At 37.3% G+C, this 21017-nt stretch overlaps 1 protein-coding gene across 5 annotated transcripts; it reads left to right on the top strand.

The window, feature by feature from the left end:
- LOC118556475 (receptor-type tyrosine-protein phosphatase H-like) lies at positions 1 to 20797 on the top strand. 5 transcript variants are annotated; one of them, XM_036141722.1, is made up of 22 exons: positions 1 to 321; positions 1252 to 1354; positions 3419 to 3667; positions 4262 to 4513; positions 5083 to 5334; positions 5907 to 6158; positions 7549 to 7800; positions 9201 to 9449; positions 9616 to 9867; positions 10055 to 10312; positions 10480 to 10710; positions 11087 to 11356; positions 11442 to 11535; positions 11623 to 11673; positions 11811 to 11892; positions 12018 to 12108; positions 12220 to 12296; positions 16731 to 16865; positions 17072 to 17194; positions 18457 to 18617; positions 19970 to 20105; positions 20541 to 20797. In XM_036141722.1, exons 1-22 carry the CDS (start codon positions 253 to 255, stop codon positions 20664 to 20666), a joined length of 3765 nt encoding a protein of 1254 aa, XP_035997615.1. In that variant the 5' UTR covers positions 1 to 252; the 3' UTR covers positions 20667 to 20797. The 5 variants fall into 5 exon arrangements, with proteins under 5 accessions (XP_035997615.1, XP_035997616.1, XP_035997618.1 ...); XM_036141723.1 differs by lacking the exon at positions 9201 to 9449; XM_036141725.1 differs by lacking the exons at positions 4262 to 4513; positions 5083 to 5334.
- The last annotated feature ends 220 nt before the right edge of the window (positions 20798 to 21017 follow it).

Genomic DNA, 21017 nt, shown 5'->3' with positions numbered 1-21017 from the left:
TTTACTTTGCCACTTGTGAGTAAGAGAAGGGACCAGAGGTTACAAAAGGAGGGCCTGGTTAGGAATTAAAAGTCAACAACACCGCTGGACTGATTACCGGACTCATTCAGCCTCAAGATCGGGATTTTTGTTGTTTTAGTCAACACATGAGGTGTTGCCTTACTGGCAGAGGAGAGTTGAGGTTTATCTGAGAGCAGGAAGGTCCCTCTGCATGGTCGTAGTACGTATGGAGGTTAAGAATCCGTAACAAAGATGAAGATTTTATCCTCCAAATCCGCCTCCGACCACCTGCTGCTGGGGGTCGTCTTCAGCCTGCTTTGGGTAAGTGTTTCATCACTTTTACATCACTCTGATCAGACAGTGGGGCTGTGCTCACAGTTGAAAGCCTCAACAAAAGGAAACACTTTTAACCACAGTATAGCCTAAGCTCATGAAAGTCATCGCTGTACTGACGGTCAAAGAGAAACAAAACTGCCAAAAGGAAAGTCTGCATAGACAGAAAGCAGCGACGCTAAAAACATTTTAGAACTCAGAGATGATGGTCTTTCTCAGACTGAAACAATTAATCATTCTTTTTGGGTCGGAGTTCTCTGTTGCTGCTCGCTTCACAGAGACACACGTTCATGAAAGAAGGGATAACATAAGATTATATGTTGTTTTAAATCTTACAGTGATCATCTATCTCTTTCTTTTACTCAAGTTTTCACTTTATCCCTCCTCAAAAAGTTATTTTGTGTTGCCCAAACAGAGTAAAATTAAAAGTTTTCATGTTCTCCCACCACTCAAGTGCCTTTGTTCGATAACATCTGTTTCTTTCTGTTACAAGAGCAACAAGTAAAAACTCAAAGTTTGGCACGTTTTCTGTACTTTAGTTTGATTGTCAAAAGTGTTAACTATATCTGTTGATCACTAAGACCTCCTTATCACTAAACAAATTACAACCTATAGTTTGCATTTTGCATTCTTTCATGAATCCTGTACTTCCTGCACACCAATGTTAAAAAGCATCAGTGTTCTGTAATTATTTGATGCGGGTTTAGTTTAAAATACAGCAGAACCCATTAAATAACAGTAGTAAAAAATAACATTAAGGTAAAATGGTAAAAGTATTAATTACACTGATTTTAGACTGAGACTGCGCAAGCTTTATCTCCACAGTGAAGATTTTATAGTCAAAGTCCACTGTGTTTTAAAGTATAAAAAGTCAATTATTTGTAAATGTGATGTGATGAAATCTTTGTCCTGTTTTAGGTTGCAGCAGACGGCAGTACAACATCTGACCAGGCGTCAACAAACATGGCAGAGCCCACGACAACAAGTCTGCAAACTACTGTTGAGACAACAACCATACGGCGTCAGTATAAACAATTGTTTGTGTTATTGTGTTTTCGTGTAGCTGCAGCTGAGCGAGAACATTTTTGGGTCATTTTACCAGTAAAGTTCGGACTTTAACGTAATTTGAGGACCTTTTTTTTTGGTCCTTGCTTTTTTTTTCCCAGCCCAGGGGTTAGGTCTAGCTCTAAGGTGTGATTTAGGTTTAAGTTAGGATTAGAGTTAGGTATATGCTGGTAAAGGTTGGGGTGAGGGTTAGAGTTAGGCCATAGAAAGACTTGTAAAGTAAAGGAAGTATATGGAAGTCAAGGCACGGTCTTCACTTTGCACTTTAAACAAAGATGTGTGTGTGAAGGGTGTGTGACTGACGTGACAGTAAGCTTTTTTAAAGGCTTTATTTTAGATGTTAGTAACTACATTTACATGGACAAAAGTTATTGGAATAAATGTCCGATTGGAGTAAAAATGCGTCATATAAACAACCTAATTGGAATATGATGATCGGTTTTACACCAATTGATAATCCAATCAACATGCATATAAACGCTTGTTAAACTCAAGTTATTCTGAACGTGGCAAACTGACCCAGGTACACATGTGCACCCGACGTAAACGTGACGTACTTCTGCATTGGTGAGTGGCAGAAATACGGCAGGAAGCAAAACTGTCGGAGTTCCCGATACAACCTTTCTGTTTGAAAAAGAAAAGAGCTAAAACTTGTTGCTTACTCTGTAACGTTTAAACCATAATTAGGAGATCGTGCAAGTCCAGCCTGGGCACTCAGAAGACTAACAAACTGCTTTGTTTATTATGCTTGTTGTTTAGCAAAGGGGGAAGTAGTTTTTCTTCTGTGGTTTCTTTTAGGAATAAATTAAAAAAAGATTTACAGTCTTATACTATGTATGTCAGTATGTACGGAGCCCCTAAAGGGACATGGAGGAAAAAAAAACTATTGCGAGATCTTGCAAAACTATTGCGAGATCTCGCAAAACTATTGCGAGATCTCGCAATAATTATTGCAAGATCTCGCAATAGTTTTGCGAGATCTCGCAATAATTATTGCGAGATCTCGCAATAACTATTGCGAGATCTCGCAAAAGGTTTTCCTACGTCAGCGAACCGGAAGTAAAACAAATGACCTGATCCACACTCATTACTGGTTAGTCATCACATAGTTGTTTGCCAACCGCCATTAAATAGAAAAAGAAGTTGTAAACAGACACAAAACAATGGAGGCGCAAACACGTCATCCATGGGAGAAGTTTATTGATTTCTATTTTAGTACTGGCCTGACATATAAAGACATTAAATCCGTACTTGGCTACAGACATGGACTTGACATTAGTGAGAGACATTTTAAAAGATTAAAAGAAAAAGTTTTCCTACTTCAGTGAACCGGACGTAAAACAGACACACAACAGCGGAGGTGCAAAGTAAAAAGGATAAAACCATAGACATAATATAAGAGTAGACCCCGCACTGACTGTTGCGGCGTAGGAATTACGGCCGCCATCTTGGGGCGGTCGACCTGCTACCCTAACCTGCTGATTCAAGCTGAACACACTAATGATACCTCAGCACTGGGCGGCGTATTTTTGTTTAAATCGACGGACTATTGACATCAGGGCTCGAGGGCTAACTTTTCACAAGTAAGATTAAAAGATATCGTTTATATTATAATGTTATTTTTCTAAGACAGAGAGATACAGGTCTACACGTCCAAGTTTTTGTGACTTAGTCTCTCCAAACTTGCATCTACTCCGTGAAGGCATCAGACCTTATTATTCTATATATATATATATATATATATATATATATATATATATATATATATATATGACGTAGGAAAACCTTTTGCGAGATCTCGCAATAATTATTGCGAGATCTTGCAATAATTATTGCGAGATCTTGCAATAATTATTGCGAGATCTCGCAATAGTTTTGCGAGATCTCGCAATAGTTTTTTTTCCCTCCATGTCCCTTTAGGGGCTCCGTACTAACAGGCAGACTGTTGACGTCTTTAGAAGTGAGATATATAGCTCTTAAATTTAAATTCTGTTAATATATAATCTTGTTCACATTGTAGCTCCTTCTGATACTGAAAGCTTTAAAGCCACCGCACAAAATGAGACCAGCATAACTCTGCAGTGGACCAAAGTGGGAGACATCGACAGTTATACTCTTTCCAGAGATGGAGAGGTCAACATACCTATCTCTGCAGAAAATGGAGAATACACAGTCTCAGGTCTGACCAGCGCCACTAGATACAACTTCACTCTCTACACGGTGTTTAAAAATGTCAGAAGCTCAGGAACGACCACCTCTGCAGTCACTGGTAAGATGTTTGCTATTTGCTGTAAATTTTATTGGAGATCTAAATAGTTGGCTTGACCAGTTCAGTTAAACTTTAATCTGAATAATTTTGTGCTTATTCGACAATAAAAATAAAACAAAACATCAATAGCAAAGAAAAAAAATATAACTAATAAAAAAATATTCTGTCACATTTCTTAAACCCTCACCTTGGCATATTTTTAGTTCCTAATAACCAATAAACAACAAGAACAAAATTCATCAAGCCAAATATGAGGAGAGCCTTATTAAAGTATTTGATCACAAACTCTAATATTAATTGTTTTCTGCATTTTCCATTTGGTTGAGAGATTCTATTTTTTTGTTATATTTATTTAACACTTTCTGCTACCTGCTGCTCTGAGAGCTCAGTTTGAATGAAGAGAATCCCTGCAACAGTTGTGTGAACTTTTAAGAGCAAATGTTGGTTGCTTTCCCAAAGACTTGTGACAAACAATATTTGTATACACTGATTAAAACAATGCTGTAAGCTTGAACTGAGTAAATTTACTCTCGTATTTGGAGTTGATTTAGTAATTCCAATAAAAGTCTCTTTATATTCTTGTTCACGTTGCAGCTCCTCCTGATACTGAAAGCTTTAAAGCCATCACACAAAATGAGACCAGCATAACTCTACAGTGGACCAAAGTGGGAGACATCAACAATTATACTCTTTACAGAGATGGAAAGGAGGTCAATATAACTCACTCTGCAGGAAATGGAGAATACACAGTGTCAGGTCTGACCAGAGCCACCAGATACAGCTTCACTCTCTACACGGTGTTTGATTATGCCAGAAGCAGAGGAGAAAACATCTCTGCAGCCACTGGTAAGATGTTTGTTTGTTTATAACATTTATTGGAGATCCATATTTTATTGCAAGTTTGACCAGTTTATTTAAATCTTCATTTTGCATTATTCGGCAATGAAAAAACAACCCATCAACACAGAGTAAAAAAGTTTCTAAATCTATGTCCTCAATAAATTTCTACATCCTAGTTATCCATAAACAAAAACACAATTCATCAAATCTAATGCAAGGAGAGCCTTGTTACATTATCTGATCACAAAGTGTAATAACAAACGTTTGCAGCAACTTCTGGTTGGTTGAGAAATTGTCCTTTTTGTTACATTTTTCTGATCCTTAAACCCTTTCTGCTTCCTGCTGCTCTAAAAGCTCAGGAGGTTTTATTAGTTTGACTGAAAAATTCCCCGTGACTTTATATGAACTGATAAGAACAAATGTTTATTTTCCTAATGACTTCTGATCTATTAAATATTGTACGGAACTGATTGAAACTATATTTTAAGCTTGAACTATATCATTTTGCTTTACTGTTTGGAGTTGATTTAGTAATTGTTAGTAATAGTTTCTTTATGTTCTTGTTCACATTGCAGCTCCTCCTGATACTGGAAGCTTTAAAGCCATCTCACAAACTGAGACCAGCATAACTCTGCAGTGGACCAAAGTGGGAGAGATCGACAGTTATATTCTTTCCTACGATGGAAAGGAGGTCAACATAACTAACTCTGCAGAAAATGTAGAATACACAGTCTCAGATCTGACCAGCGCCACTAGATACAACTTCACTCTCTACACGGTGTTTGAAAATGTCAGTAGCACAGGAGTAACCATCTCTGCAGTCACTGGTAAGATGTTTGTTGTTTATTTATAATATTGCTTAGATGTTTTTTTTATGTATTATGCCTGCCTAATTAATTTTATCTCTAATTTTAATGATTTTGTACCTCATCAAAAAAAAAGAATGAAAAAAAACTACATACATTTTATGAAGATTGCATCGTCAGTAGATTTGTTAAATTCTCTCCTTCTCAGTATTTTTTTTACCTCTTATTTACTAGTAAACATACAAAAAATTAGGAGAGCTCTATAACAATAATTTTTTCTAATATATTGTATTAATATATTTTTGGAGTCCTCTTTTGTTAGACTCTCCTCATCTTTTAACACTTTCTACTACCTGCTGCTGTGAAAGATCAGGATGTTTGATCAGTTTGACCAAATCAAATCCCTGCAACAATTTTATGAACAAATGTTTGATGTTTGGCTGAGATTTCTGACATGACTTTTAAAAGATCATAATCTAATTGAATAAAATGTTTGTTAAATTGAAGTAACCCTGCAGGCAGCTTGCTGTCAGGTTTAGACGTGAAATCTAATATTTATCCTTATATTGATCTTATTGTTATTCACGTTGCAGCTCCTCCTGATACTGGAAGCTTTGAAGCCATCGCACAAAATGAGACCAGCATAACTCTGCAGTGGACCAAAGTGGGAGGCATCAACAGTTATACTCTTTCCAGAGATGGAGAGGAGGTCAACATAACTAACTCTGCAGAAAATGTAGTCCACACAGTCTCAGGTCTGACCAGCACCACTAGATACAGCTTCACTCTCTACACGGTGTTTGAAAATGTCAGAAGCAGAGGAAAAAACATCTCTGCAGTCACTGGTAAGATGTTTGTTCCTTGTTTATACTACTGCTCCATATTAAGTCCGCCTCATTCGTTTAGTATCAATTTTAATGATTTTGTTTCTGATCAAAAATTTATTAAAACACAAAATAATAAAAAAAAATCAGTTCAAATACATTTCATGAAGAATGTTTTGACAGTAAATTTTGCTAAATCTCCTAAGTTTAATCTCTTACCTTGTATTTACTTTTAAACATAACGCAAATAGAAGGTAGAGCTCTGTTACAAGATTGTTTTGGACAAATTGTATTAATAGATGTTTCTGCTTGGAGGTGAAATTGTCCTTTTTTGTTAAACTTCTCATCTTTTAACACTTTCCACTTCATGATGCTCTGAAAGATCAGGATGTTTGATCAGTTTGACCAAATTAAATCCCTGCAACAATTTTATAAACTGTTAAGAACAAATGTTTAATGTTTTTGTTTTGCTTTTCTTTTTACATGAATTTTAAAAGAATGTAACCTAATTGAAGAAAACTTTATTATGAACGTAAAGTAATCCTGCAGGCAGCGTGCTGTCAGGTTTAGACGTGAAATCTGAGATTTCTGTTCATATGCATCATGTTCTTGTTCACATTGCAGCTTCTCCTGATACTCAAAGCTTTAAAGCCATCACACAAAATGAGACCACCATAACTCTGCAGTGGACCAAAGTGGAAGGCATCGACAGTTATACTCTTTCCAGACATGGAGAGGTCAACATAACTATCTCTGCAGAAAATGTAGAATACACAGTGTCAGGTCTGACCAGCGCCACTAGATACAGCTTCACTCTCTACACGGTGTTTGGAGGTGTCAGTAGCTCAGGGAAAAACATCCCTGCAGTCACTGGTAAGATGTTTGTTTTTTATTTGAAATATTTATTGGAGATCCATATTTTATTGTAAGCTTGACCAGTTAATTTAAACCTTAATTTTGTGTTTATTCGACAATAAAATAAAGGTCATCAACAACAAAGAAAAAAATGCAATTAGTCAAAAATATTCTGTCTGATATCTAAATTTCTGTTCTCAGTGTATTTTTACTTCCCAGATGCCAAACAACAAGGATAAAAATAATCAATCAAACCAAATGCATAGAGAGCCTTAGTAGATTATTTGATCATTAAATGTGATAACAAATATTTGCTGCATTTTCCGTTTGGTTGAGAAATTGTTTTAGTTACATTTTCTTTATCCTTAAACACGTTCTATTACCTGCTGCTCTGAATGCTCAGGAAGTTTGATTAGTTTGACCAAATTAAATCCCTGCAACACTTATAAGAGCTGTAAGGAAACTTGAAATAACCCTGCAAAGAGTCTGGTGTCAGGTTTAGATGTAAAACCTGTGATTTCTCTTCATATTCATCATGTTCTTGTTCACATTGCAGCTCCTACTGATACTGAAAGCTTTAAAGCCATCGCACAAAATGAGACCACCATAACTCTGCAGTGGACCAAAGTGGGAGAGATCGACAATTATACTCTTTCCTACGATGGAAATGAGGTCAATTTAAATCACTCTGCAGAAAATGGAGAATACACAGTCTCAGGTCTGATGAATGCCACTAGGTACAGCTTCACTCTCTACACGGTGTTTGAAGATGTCAGAAGCACAGGAGAAAACACCTCTGCAGTCACTGGTAAGATATTTGTTGTTTGATTATAATATTTATTGCAGATCAACATTCTATAGTAAATTTGACCAGTAAATTAAAAAATAAATATCAATGGTTTTGTGCTTATTTGACAATAACACAGCCATCATCAGGAAGAAAGAAAAAACAAATAAAAACACAATTAGTCTAAAATATTTTGTCAGGTGATTTTCCAAAGTCCTGTCCTCAGTATATTTTTTTACCTTCCAGTCATTAGTAAAAACAACAACAAAAACAATCACACTTCATTTAGAGAGAAACTTGTCACTATGTTTGGTTGAAAAAGTGCATTAACAGAAGTTTGTAAGTTCGAGAAGGACCTGAGTGCTGAAGACAGATTGTAGAAACTGAAAACCTCAATATTTTTTTATATGAGGAGAACTTAAAGGTAAAACTCAGGAGGAACAGGTCTGGATTTAAAGCAGGATTTCAAGCAGGAAACCAAGGCAAAGGAATACCTGGCAGTTAGCAGAGGAATCAAGCAATGAACAATGGCGACCACTGAGGTTATAAACTGAGGGAAGAGTGGAGAATGACATAGAAAGCAGGCGTGTGAATCAGGGGACATGTGACAAACAGCTGAGGCAGAAATGAAGGAGGGAGACTAATTAACATATATGGAGCTAAACTAGACACAAATAAACTATCACACCAAAGGGAAAAGTCTAACAGAGAGCTAAGAGAAATATTTCCAAATGTACAAAGAGCAGAACCCAAGAATAAAATAAGAAAGTAAACACAAAGTAATATGGCAACACCTTAGCAGGGGTGTCAAACTCCAGTCCTTGAGGGTCGGTGTCCTGTAACTTTGTCTCTGGTCCAACATACCTGAGTCAAATCATCAGGCCTTTAGCAGGACTCTGGAGAACTCGACCGCATATTGAGGAGCTAGTTCAGCCATTTGATTCAGGCGTGTTGGACCAGAGACACATCTAAAAGTTGCAGAACAACCGGCCCTCGAGGACTGGACTTTGACACCCCTGCCTTAGATATATACGCAAAAAGGAAATTATGTAAACAGAGACACAAAAGAAACCCAAAACACCCAAGGACATAAGAGATTGTTGCTTTTTCTGGTTGGTGGATAAATGTATTTTTTATTGCACTTTCTTTTTCCTTTAACACGTTCAACTACATTTCGCTCTAAAAGCTCCACAAGTGTGATTGGTTTGACTAAACAAGGTTTCTGTGAGAATAGCTAACTGTATTTTGCACCTAGTATGTTTGTTGTTGTTTTTTTTTTTTGCGTAAGCTTTTAATGGCAAAAAGCAGAATTGAAAGGGAAGTAATAGTGAAACCTTTCTTAAGCAATTCTGCTGCTGTCAGGTCTAGAAGTTAAATGTGAAATTCTGTTAATATTTCTTCCCTCTTTCTTCACGTTGCAGCTCCTACTGATACTGAAAGCTTTAAAGCCATCGCACAAAATGAGACCAGCATAACTCTGCAGTGGACCAAAGTGGAAGGCATCGACAATTATACTCTTTCCTACGATGGAGAGGTCAACATAACTATCTCTGCAGAAAATGGAGAATACACAGTCTCAGATCTGATGAATGCCACTAGGTACAGCTTCATTCTCTTCACGGTGTTTGATTATGCCAGAAGCAGAGGAGAAAACATCTCTGCAGTCACTGGTAAGATGCTACTTATTGTAAATTGGGTATATAAAAATCTAGTATAAACCAGCTTATTTACACTTTGTTAAAATTAAACTTTACAACTGAAACACACAAACCTGACAATGACATCGTGTGTAGTACATTTTTTGTCAGTTTTTATCCACCTTTTATCTCTTTTTAGCTCCTGAGACACCAGCAGAGTTCACCTTAATGGGACAAACTGAGACCAGCATAACTCTGCAGTGGAAACAAGCGAGAAACGTCCAGAACTACACAGTCTTCCTCAATAAAGAGATGATAAATGTGATGACATCAAATGAAACTGTGACACTCAATGTCTCAGGTCTGGAAAGTGGGGTCAACTATGATTTCTTGCTCTTCAGTGTCTTTGATTACGCCACAAGCAGTGAAGCAAACCTAACTGCACCTACTGGTAAGACATCTGATATGACATTACTGCAGAGAAACTTTAGGGTTTGATTTAAAAATACTACACTATATAAATATTTATGTTTAGGGACTGTCATGGCAAACTAGATCCTTTCTTCATAATTTTTAATTGTTTTTTTATTACTGTAAGTAATGTGTATTTCTGCTTCTACATATTTTCTTTTCCTCAGTTCCTCCAGAGGTGCCTTCAGTCAAGGTTGCAGAGCGCTTAGTGGACAAGTTCACTCTACAGTGGGAAGATCTGAATAAAGGCTGGAAATACTTGCTTAATGTTGCTGATCGTACTGAAACAATTCCACCAAAGGATTCAGAAAATACTGTGTCATTCACAGTCTCAGATCTGAAGCCTGGAACAGAATATTCATTCAGCATCATCACCATATTCTCTGGACTCAGGAGCACTCCTTACCGTGGCGTCACAGTAACAAGTATGTTTGCAGACCTTTGCCCTATTAGACATTTAAACTCTGCTTTTCTGCACAAAACACTGAACTGTGGAAATAATAGACATTCAAAGCTCATTGTCTAATGTATATTATCACATAAATTGTTGAATGTAATGGATTTTTAAAAAATATTTCCCTGTGAATTTCAGAAATAGACTGCAGTAGTGTAAACTGGAAAGTCACCAACTCATCAATCCAAGGAACAGTTGAAGGCTTGTTCTCAAACGCAACTGCTTCGAATAAATCTGCAACTCATGTCAGTCCAGCAGGGAAAGACATTTCATTTACTAACCTCTACCCTGGTGCCACCTATGAGGTCCTGCTTGAGTATGAGCTGTCGTCTAAACTTTATCCACAGTGTAGCATCAACATACCAATCAGTAAGTACGTCTCTATCTTACACCAACATATTTTTAAAAACAGAAATTATATTAAATATTATAATACAATCTCAGTATATTTCACTGTACTGGTAGAAGGAAGTAGACTCTCTAGTAATGGTATTGTTAAGGTTTTATTGAATGCAAAATTAGTTTAAACACACCTAAATCCATTGAGCATTTAAACGGCTATTTAGTTCTAAAGTCCCATGATTTAGTAATAGATTAGAACACTAGTGATATAGTATTTATCAGCCCAGTGTGCATTGTTTAGAAAGGAATAGATTTTGTTGGTTCTGACAAATCCATCATCAACATTTGTTATCTATATATTATTTGTGCTTTTTCAATTAGTTTTCTGGTTCTTTTCCTCCAGTTCCTCCCTCTTTAACTGGTCATTGTAGCTACTACTCCTCTGGTTATGGTGCTGTGATTAGATGGGACCCACCAGGCGGTGTGTTGACGGCTGTTACGGTTAACATAAATGGACAAACTCACCCAGTAGACGGGAAGAAGAATGAACACACCGTAACTGGACTTCAACCTGCTAACAGATATGAAGTCGCTCTGATTTCAAAACTGGAAACAGAATTTGGTGACAGAAGCTCTGAGCCCTCAGTTTTTCTCTGTTTGACTGATAACAGAGGTGAGCAAAAATAATCCCCGCCAACTTTTTCTGTTTGGTTTTTATTAAGTAATTATTCCTCTGAGGTATTAAATCTATCTTTCAGGAGTCATTGCGGGAGCCCTTGTGGGTGTTCTCCTTATTTGTGTTCTGATCTGTGTGATTGTGTTCATTGTCCGCAAAAGACCAGAAATTATCCGGTTGGTGCTTCTTCTGTCGTAGAATTACTAAAAAATTTTATCTATGAAGTTTGTGATCAAATGGTTGACATGTTTTTCTTCCTATAGCAGAAAAAAGTCTTTCCTCTCTGGATCCAAAACGTCTGATTCAAAGGGGAAGTGAGTGTGAGCTTCCTTATCTCCAAACTAAACTGTCAGTCGGTGTAAATCACAGGCTAAAAATAATGTCCAGCTCTGTGGTGAAGTTTTCATCTCATCATGTTACAAACATTGTATTCCTACTGTTTTCGTCTCAGAATCATTCCTGTAGCCAAATTCCCAGATCACTTCCATCAGCTGGGACTGGATGAAAACAGAGGTTTCAGTCAGGAGTATGAGGTGCTCAAAGATTTTTAGGAAATGAATGTCTCCCTTTTTTATTTCACAAAGTTTCTATCATCCTATAAAACTCATGATTAAACCCTTGTTTCATTTCATGGGTGCTTCATTCTACTGGGACCCAGTCCCTCGCTCCTGTCGGCACAGACCAATCACGCAAGGCAGCAACTCTACCAGAAAACAAAGTGAAGAACCGCTTCACCAACATCCTTCCATGTGAGTCCACCATGTTTCCTTTTATTCTATGTTTTCATGAGCAACAGAGTCAAGCAGATGCGTTGGAGGCATTTCATAATTTTCTAAATAAATTTTGCATTCCCTTGTTAGATGACTGGAGTCGAGTGAAACTAAATACATCAAGTTCAAATGATGTCTTGGACTACATAAATGCTAATTACATACCAGTAAGTATTGACTCTATATCCATATTGCTTAGTACTAGTAAACTGAAAAGATAGTCTGGTGCTAAACTGGTTCAAACTGTTAATTGAGCACACCCAGTCAGTGCTCAAACACCTTAGCTCCCCGCCGGATTGGTTACTTTCATTAAGCACACACTTTAGAACAAAGGGACATGACTACAGGGTATCAGCGCTGGGCCCTTTGCTGCACAACACATGAGTTCCAAGAGCCAAAAGAGACAGGACAAAGGAATTTACAAATATTTATTGTTTCAGCCGCCTTTTCCTTCTTCTTCTCTGGTTATAGGCCAATCCCTATAGGCACACCCCCTCAATTGGGATGGAGCCTTCTTACGTGATATCAGTAAAAAAAAAACTGCATATGTCATACTGTGGGTGTCTTGAGCTGGCTGAGCATTGGCACGCATCTAAATCATAGCGGGAGTTCTTCCAGTGAGAACTCCATACAGGCTATTTCTAACTTTTAGCAGAATTTTACCCAAATTAAACAACAAACCATAACAAAATCTTACTTGGCAGATAGGGGCTCTGTTGTGTCATTTGGTAAATGTTAATCTCAGCTCATAAAGATCAAATGTGGGGGTTCCTCAAGGCTCCATTGTTGATGTACTTTTATTGAATATCAATATGCTCCACCTAGCAACAACTATGGAGTTCTACAGCATGTCTTACAATATGCTGATGACAAAGCGGTTTATTTCTGTCATAAATTCATTTCAATTTGATTCAATTTATTTATATAGCACCAATTCACAACATATGTCACCTCAAGGCACTTTGCAAAATCAGGTTTATCAAATCTTCCAGAGAGACCATGAGCCCAGCAGGTTGCATCAAGTCTCTCCAAGCAGCATTCACTCCTCCTGAAAGAGCGTAGAGCCACAGTGGACAGTCGTCTGCATTGTTGATGGATTTGCAGCAATCCCTCATACTGAGCATGTATGTAGCGACAGTGGAGAGGAAAACTCCCCTTTAACAGGGAGGAGAACCTCCAATAGAACCAGAACCAGTCTCAATGTGAACAGGCATCTGTCCTGACCGACTGAGGGTTTGAAAAGACAAAGCAGACACACAAAGAGAAACACAGAAGCACTGATCCAGGAGTACTTTCTATGTTAGGGAAAAGTAAAAGGTTAATGGCAGACTAGCTCCATTAGTGGCTTCATCTAGGAAAGAAACACAGCTCAACAGAGCTCTGAGCCAGTTTTCAAGTCTAGAGGACAAAAGAGAGCACAGACAGCTGCAGTAAAAGCTCAGCTAGTTGCTACGTCTACAAGACAAACATGGAAAGACAACAACAACTGCACCATCTACAGAAGAGCAGGAAGTTATTCGCTGCAGTAGCTCAGCCACTGACTCCCTCCAGGACGGTGTCAGAGCTAAGCAGTACGCCAGGCCAGGTGTAGTTGCTATAAAGAGAAAACACAAAGAGAACATATAGCAAAGTTAAAAGATGAAAGAACAGCTAATGATACATTCGCACAGGATTAGCCTAATCTGGGGAGCCCATGTAATAAATAAACTAACCCCAAATCACACCGGATAACCGAAGCCTGAGATTTTGCTAAATTGCACAGGCATTTCCTGTTTATGACGTTAACGCGCTTCATACTGTGTACAATTTACCTTCTGGTTGGTTACATACTAAATCATGAAGATGCCTTTCTGCAGTGGATTAGTATTATCACAGGACCTGGGAGTTCAGCTAAATATAGCAGATAATTGGCTTGGGAACTTTTACTTTACATATTAACTGACATGGCTGATTTGCATGACATTAACAACACAGACAGTCCCAGAAATCATTAGAAATCACGTGATCCCTAAAGGTAAAACTGATCCGGCTGGATTGGCGGTATAGTCTCTACCTCAGCCACTGAGGCAGTGTGGCCAGAATATTAATAACGGATGAAGAATTTCACTGTAGCGTAACAAAGAAAAGACAGAAGGGACTGTTTTTGGTCCCACAAAATGTAAGGTTAGAGATCAGCATGACGGTAAAGACAGCAAAGGAGGCAAGAAACCTTAGTGTTCTTAAAAAGCTGAATGTTGACAGCTACTTGAAGCCCACTAAATCCTCCTACTGCCATTATTAAAAACAAGAATAAAAGGTTTCTTGTCATATCAGGCCACAGAAAAATGGGGTGTCCTTTTATTTGCTTTGGGTCAGATTAATGTAATGATGGCTTCACTCTGTACATGTTTCTTTTGACTCGATGTACTATTAATTTTTTGGAGCCGCCGGGCCAGAGTCTGAATCTGACAGATATTTTCATTTGTTACTGAAAAGCGAATGCATTGTTTTAGACATTTTTTTTAAATAACAAATGCAAATAAAAAGAGATATTTTGTATTTTCAAATGCGATTCTCCTTTTACATTGCTGTATTATATTTGACTACCAGCTAGACGTATAATTCTGATCTTAAAAATAATCTTGCCTGCTTCTCTGATCTTTTCTGTCCATAAAAAGGTAAAGAAATAAAAATAAATAAACAATCTCTGCTGTCGAGCCTTTCAGTTTCGATGGACGTACTGCTTTCAAACTTCTGCACAGCTTTCTCTCTGACCTGTCTGCTGTGTTCCTCAGTCTTCGCGATGCTGCTTGTTCACAAATGTTCTCTAACAAACCTCTGAGGACAGAACAAATGACTTACATGTGGAGTAGCTTCACTAATGAGGTCACTTCTGAAGACAGTTGGCTGAGCCGAGTTTATTTAGAGATACTGTGGTAAATCTGACTGAACACAGAATTAAGCTGTGTGCGCATTTCAGGCTTTTAGTTGTAATAATGTTAAACATAAGGTACTTCCACTTAATAAATATGCATTACTTTGTGTTGGCTCAGCTAATAAAATCTGATTAAACTGCACTGAGGTTTGTGGTTGCAATGTGACGAAATGTGAAAAAGGTCAAGAACCGCTTCAGCTCCTCACAGCAGGCAGATAAAAGTGTTTCATAAAATGCCTCCAAGTGGGAGGATTGACACCTGAGATTCAAAAATAGTTTAGTTCGTGTTACTGTAACATTGTTTTGTCAGAGGAAGCAGCTTTTGCGGCTCTGATCATTGAAGCTTGAATCCGAGTGCTACTGGTAATGATTTTGCATCTAGCCGATGCATTTATTAGTTGGTTACTTTTTTTATGTTCTTAATTCCCATTTTCTGTTGAGTATCTTCCTGCAGAACAAGACAGCAAGAGACCCGGTACTGTCTGCATATCAACATATCGGTACAATGTTAACTCAAACTCAGGTTAGCTGTTCACATCACTACTGTTAGTATACATTTTTATACTTAGCATTGAATAAACAAAAGTTGCACCAAAGCTCGGGACAGAAAAAAAATGCCACTAAACTGAGAGGCACATGATATTAGCTCATAAAACGGGGTAAAAAAAACTGAAGGAGGAAGTTGTCAAAAAAAAAATAGAACAAGATAACAAAGTAGTAAAACAATAAGACACGGTGAACAGCATTTAGCGCTGTGTGTGATTTACGTTCACCGACCATCATACGTTCTTTATGGTCAGCCGTCAGCTTTTAGTTTAAACTGCTCAATAAAATGATCACCGATTCAAATGGCACCACCTGCTTTGCTCTCAAATGAAATGTGTAGATAAGAGGAAAAGTTGTTAACTCTAAAGTCCAATCTACAACAATAGCTATAGCTTTTGCTGAGCTTTGAGAGGCCACATGTTAGACTTTGAACTGTGATAAACTGCGTTAAACCATAGTGCTCCTCTGGGAACTTCCTCATTCTTTTCATAGCGCCTTGGCAGTCCCCTTCCTCATCTCTGTTGCTTTCTTCTCGTTGTCTTCTCACCGCAGCTCTCCTCATGAAGCAGTTTAATCGCTAGGAAACTAAAATCTTATTAAATCCATTTATTATTTTGACATCTATTGATTAAACAGCACTGACGTGCTAACTGTTTATCATATTTGTCTGTTGTGTGCACACCTGATGCCGTGCTTGCACAGATATTCGCAACCTTTCGGGCTTTTCCACATTTTGTCACATTGGAACTACAAACTTCTGGTCATTTGGACACGTCTACAGGCTAGACCTTTGCTTTTTTAATGACTTCCGCTCTATTTATAAGCGTGAGTTCTCGTAATCATTAAGTTCTTGTTTGAGTTACGTCTATATTAATGATAATCATTGACAAAATCTTATTCCTAGTTCTTTTGCATTGTTTCTAATAAGCATTTACTGAGGATGTTGGCAGAGTTTTGATTGTGTAATTATGTGTTTAAATCAGAAAGCAGAAGCTTGACGAGTTCACTGTGAAGTAAAAGTTTAACGTACTCTTTGCACGTTCATACTGAATATAAAACCAGCTGACCTAAATGTTCATGTCGGTCCTAAGGTGTGCAGGTTGTATAACAGCTTTTATGACGCTTGTTTACTTCCTCTTAGGGCTACAGCAGCAGCAGAGAGTACATCGCCTCCCAGGGTCCTCTCCCCTCCACAGTCAGTGATTTCTGGAGGATGGTTTGGGAGCAAAAAGTGAAGAGGATTGTCATGGTTACCAATTGCACAGAATCAGGGCGGGTATGTTTTCGGAAAGATGTTGTATAGCCAGATTTTAAGAAGTGTAAGCCTGAAATGGAAGGAAAAAAAAAACCTATGAATCTTTTACTTCTCTAGTTAATTTGTGATCCAGTGGAGATGTGTTGTTCTATCTCTGAGCACAGAGGAAACGACAGCTGGAACAGAGCAAGGATGGTTGTCATTTTGTTGTGCTTTTCTTGTTGTAGACCAAGTGTGAACAATACTGGCCCGACGACAGCATGCCGTGCCGTTATGGAGAACTGATGATCTCCAAAACCTCTGAAGACAGGCAGCCCAACTGGACTCTGCGGGAGTTCAGAGTCAAGCATGTACATAACATCTTTTATATTCCTTAATGACCTTAATGGTGCTTTAAAAAGAGAAAAAGAAAACTAAAAAGAAAAATAACGCTGAACAAATGTGTCAAGGGATATTCAAAAATGTATAGTTTGTGCTTGTAGAAATGGATTCTCTGGAGTATTTGACAGCAGTCAGTATCTTACCTGTGGTAGATGGCTCTCAGTCTGGAGAAAAACAAATTAACATTAGCGAGGCTGGTTACTTAGCAGATTCATACCAATATTAAAACAGCTCAGACATTTAAACCACAGTTATTTTCCCATTTAAACATTCATTTATATGGTTTAAACGTATTTACAATTAAGACTGTGTTAGTCCTGCTAGCAAAAGTATTCCATGTAAACCCCATCTTGCAACAAATTTAAGTTTAGCATACCCAGTCAGGGGATTTTATTGATTAAATGACAGAATAAAAATAATAAACAAGCTTTTACATAAAGGGAAAGTTCAGGATGTGTGAAGTGAGGTTCTGTTAAAAGGCTTTGAGTTAACATCAGAGATTGAAGCTAACGACTAGTCGGCGACTAAGACCAAAACAACAATAATTACATTTGGATTTTTTTTATTATTATTATAACAATATATTTTATTATTATTATTATTACAATTATTCCAACTGTTGCAGTGGTTGATGTGAAAACTCGTTTATGAACCTTTAACCCTACGCCGGCTTTTCATTGGATGGTTACTCACAAAGAAGCAGATACTTATACGGGAAATACGGTTGGGAGTCGGTCCACCATCTATGATCTTATTGAGTTAAGCATGTAACTTGTAAAGCTAGAGCCAACCCTTTAAACTTGTTAAATATTTTTTCTGGCATTAAATTGCTTTCTAGTTTTTCTGTTGTTGTCTTTAACTTGGAAAGTCTTTGATTACGAGCTAAAGACTAACACAGACTCCAGTATAAAATAATCATAGACTAAAACAAACGTGTCAAATGTTTATAAAATATTGGTATTGTGATGCACGGCACAGGCGTTGAAATTAGAGATGTTTTATGATGGTATCCTTTGAGACTGATTGGGCTTTAGTCCAACTGCAGGATTTTTACGCACATTTCTCCAAACTGAGTTTTTTTTAGACTGCTTCACACTCCAGGTAAGACGCTGACTGCTTGTTACTCTCCATTGAACCCCCATATATTTATTGAGTATGCATAAGTATGGGCTAAAGCAGCAATTTTAACCTATCATGACCTCTTAAATGTATGTAACCCTTTTTTATACAGACAAGTAACTCAGAGGAGCGCACCGTAAAACATTTCCACTTCACTGCCTGGCCTGACCATGGAGTACCTCAGGGTACAGAGGTGCTGATCCACTTCAGAGGACTCGTGAGAAATCACATAGAGAGTGAAGGGAGTAAAGCACCAACCGTGGTCCACTGCAGGTACATCAAAAGAAAAGGCTAAGCTATCAGGATATTAAGGCTGACAGCTTTCCAAGGTCTATTTATGAAAGTTGATGTTTTTTTGCATTTTACATTGTGAGCTAAAAATAGAACAGACTAGAAATTACGTTTGTTGTACCGCAGTGGGGAAATTCCCGCATATCAGCTGCAGTGAAACAGTATCAGAAATATGTAGAGCCATACAAATATATATATATATATATATATATATATATATATATCTATATATATATATATATATATATATATATATATATATATATATATATATATAGATAGATAGATAGATAGATAGATAGATAGATAGATAGATAGATAGATATGTATGTGTGTGTATGTATAAATATATATAGATGTGTGTATGTTGCTGTAAAGGTAAATTTGCAACATAGAAGAACAATACTGTACAGTTATTAATCAAATAGCATAACAAAAACACAAAGAAGCGCACTAAAATGGTTGATTTTTGAGAAATTTGAGAAATGTATATATATATATATTTGTTTTTTATTTTTATTTTTTTTGAGAAAGACTGCAATAAAACTGCTGATATGATAAACGCAATGCAAGGAGAAGTAACACTGCAGTACTTGTAGTTTTTATTTGAGGGAATTTTAGAAAAAGAGGAACTAGAAAATCATCATAAAGTATTTGAGTCCTTCTATAGACGTTTCTAAGATGAGGATCCAATTTAGCAATGAGAGATAATGCAGCTTTTTGACTGAGAGTTTTTGGCTGAAGAGAAGCACGACAGAGAAAGCCAAAGATAAAGGAAATATACTCAGAGGGTCACGTCAACAGATATAAATACATGTTGGACCAGCCTCTGGTTATCGGTTTATGATGGTGTGAGTGTGACTGGATGAATGTAGCTATAGTGTAGAACGCTTTGAGCGTCACTATGACTGGAAAAGTGTTGTATACTCTAAATTCAGCCCATTCATCATTTATAAATGTGTTATATCATTTTATTTTTATGGTTAAGTAAGACTCAGAAGTGAAGGAAGCGCGCACAAAGATCCTAGTATACATGAAAGAGACGCAACAAATGCTTAATAGTGACAGTCTGATAAAACATGTAAATATGGAATATATTTCTGAAAGTATTTGCATGTAATTTCCTGATGTTGATCAAAATGTCCTTCTGTTTAAGAGAAAGTGTTGATGCCTAAATCAATAAACCTAGATTTGAATCTAACTTTTGATATGTGTAAATGGTGCTGCTGCAGAAAAAGGGATCTTAACTGGATAAATAAAGGATTATTCATGTTACAAACAATCAGGACTATATTAATGTGACAGACGGGCAACATTTTCTGTCTTTCTCTCAGTGCTGGAGTGGGGAGGACGGGCACCATCATCGCCCTGGATGTTCTCCTTCAGCAGCTAGAACAGGAACGGGCGGTGGGCATCAGTAACTTTGTCTACAAGATGAGGCAGCATCGATCACATATGGTGCAGACAGAGGTAAATCCACCACCTGTTTATTACTGAAGCTTGGGCCGATGGGAACTTCATTCCCAGGTCAGTTACCGATGAAATGAAACCAAACTTTATCTATACGTTTGTTGTCTGTATGGTTAATTAGATGTTAACATTTCAGTACATTTTGAGTAAAAAACAACATTAAAGCCACACTAAAGTGCCTAGGTTTTGTGTAGTTTTTGCATAAATACATTAATAGGTCAAATTAAAGTTGGCCTCAGAGCGTGTCTTTGTCCTACATTTTACATTTTTGCATAAAAAGGCTTGGCTTTAAGCTTCCCAAAACCCAAGACTCATTTCTGAAGTGTTTCAGTATATGTGAGGAAGTGTAACCCAGTGCCTACGAAAGTGTCCTGCATAAAAAAAAAAAAACAGCATTTGAGTTATTTTAACCCGTTTCTAAATCTGCCTCCCCAGTCGCAGTACGTTTTCCTGCACCAGTGTATCATGGACAGCCTGCAGCCGCCCGCCACGCAGGAGGAGAACATTTATGAGAACGACTTGATATATGTGAACGCCACCGCCCTCCGACAGCTTCGTTAACACAAAACTAATCCAGTCCCAGCCCTGCACTAAGTCTTGTTGCACTTAATGACAAGCTAATTCTGATAGTGTAATAGAGTTGTCATATACTGAATAAGAAACACGTTGACATGTTCATTGTATATTAATGCTCCTGTAGTTTACGTTATGGCTCGTTGTCTTCTGTTATTATTCTACTATTATTATTATTATTATTATTGTTATTATTAACAGCCTTCAAATGACCAGAGAATGTTTTAATTTTTATTAGAATTATAAAATTGTTAAAGTAGAACGTTAGAAATTGTACAGAGAAATAAAAAGTTTTATATTCAGAACACGTCAAAGTTTCCACACAGGAAGAAAAACGCA

The sequence above is a fragment of the Fundulus heteroclitus genome, chromosome 10, assembly GCF_011125445.2.
Source record: "Fundulus heteroclitus isolate FHET01 chromosome 10, MU-UCD_Fhet_4.1, whole genome shotgun sequence".
NCBI lineage: Eukaryota > Metazoa > Chordata > Actinopteri > Cyprinodontiformes > Fundulidae > Fundulus > Fundulus heteroclitus.
Note: the sequence above shows the minus strand (reverse complement) of the source record. Positions and strands in the feature narration are given on the sequence as shown.

Bases quoted from the DNA above. Each gene is read 5' to 3' on its own strand.
- LOC118556475 (XM_036141722.1), top strand. From the start codon at position 253: ATGAAGATTTTATCCTCCAAATCCGCCTCCGACCACCTGCTGCTGGGG. The intron at 322-1,251 runs GTAAGTGTTTCA...GTCCTGTTTTAG, and splicing joins TCGTCTTCAGCCTGCTTTGG to GTTGCAGCAGACGGCAGTAC. The intron at 11,674-11,810 runs GTGAGTGTGAGC...TTTTCGTCTCAG, and splicing joins ACGTCTGATTCAAAGGGGAA to AATCATTCCTGTAGCCAAAT.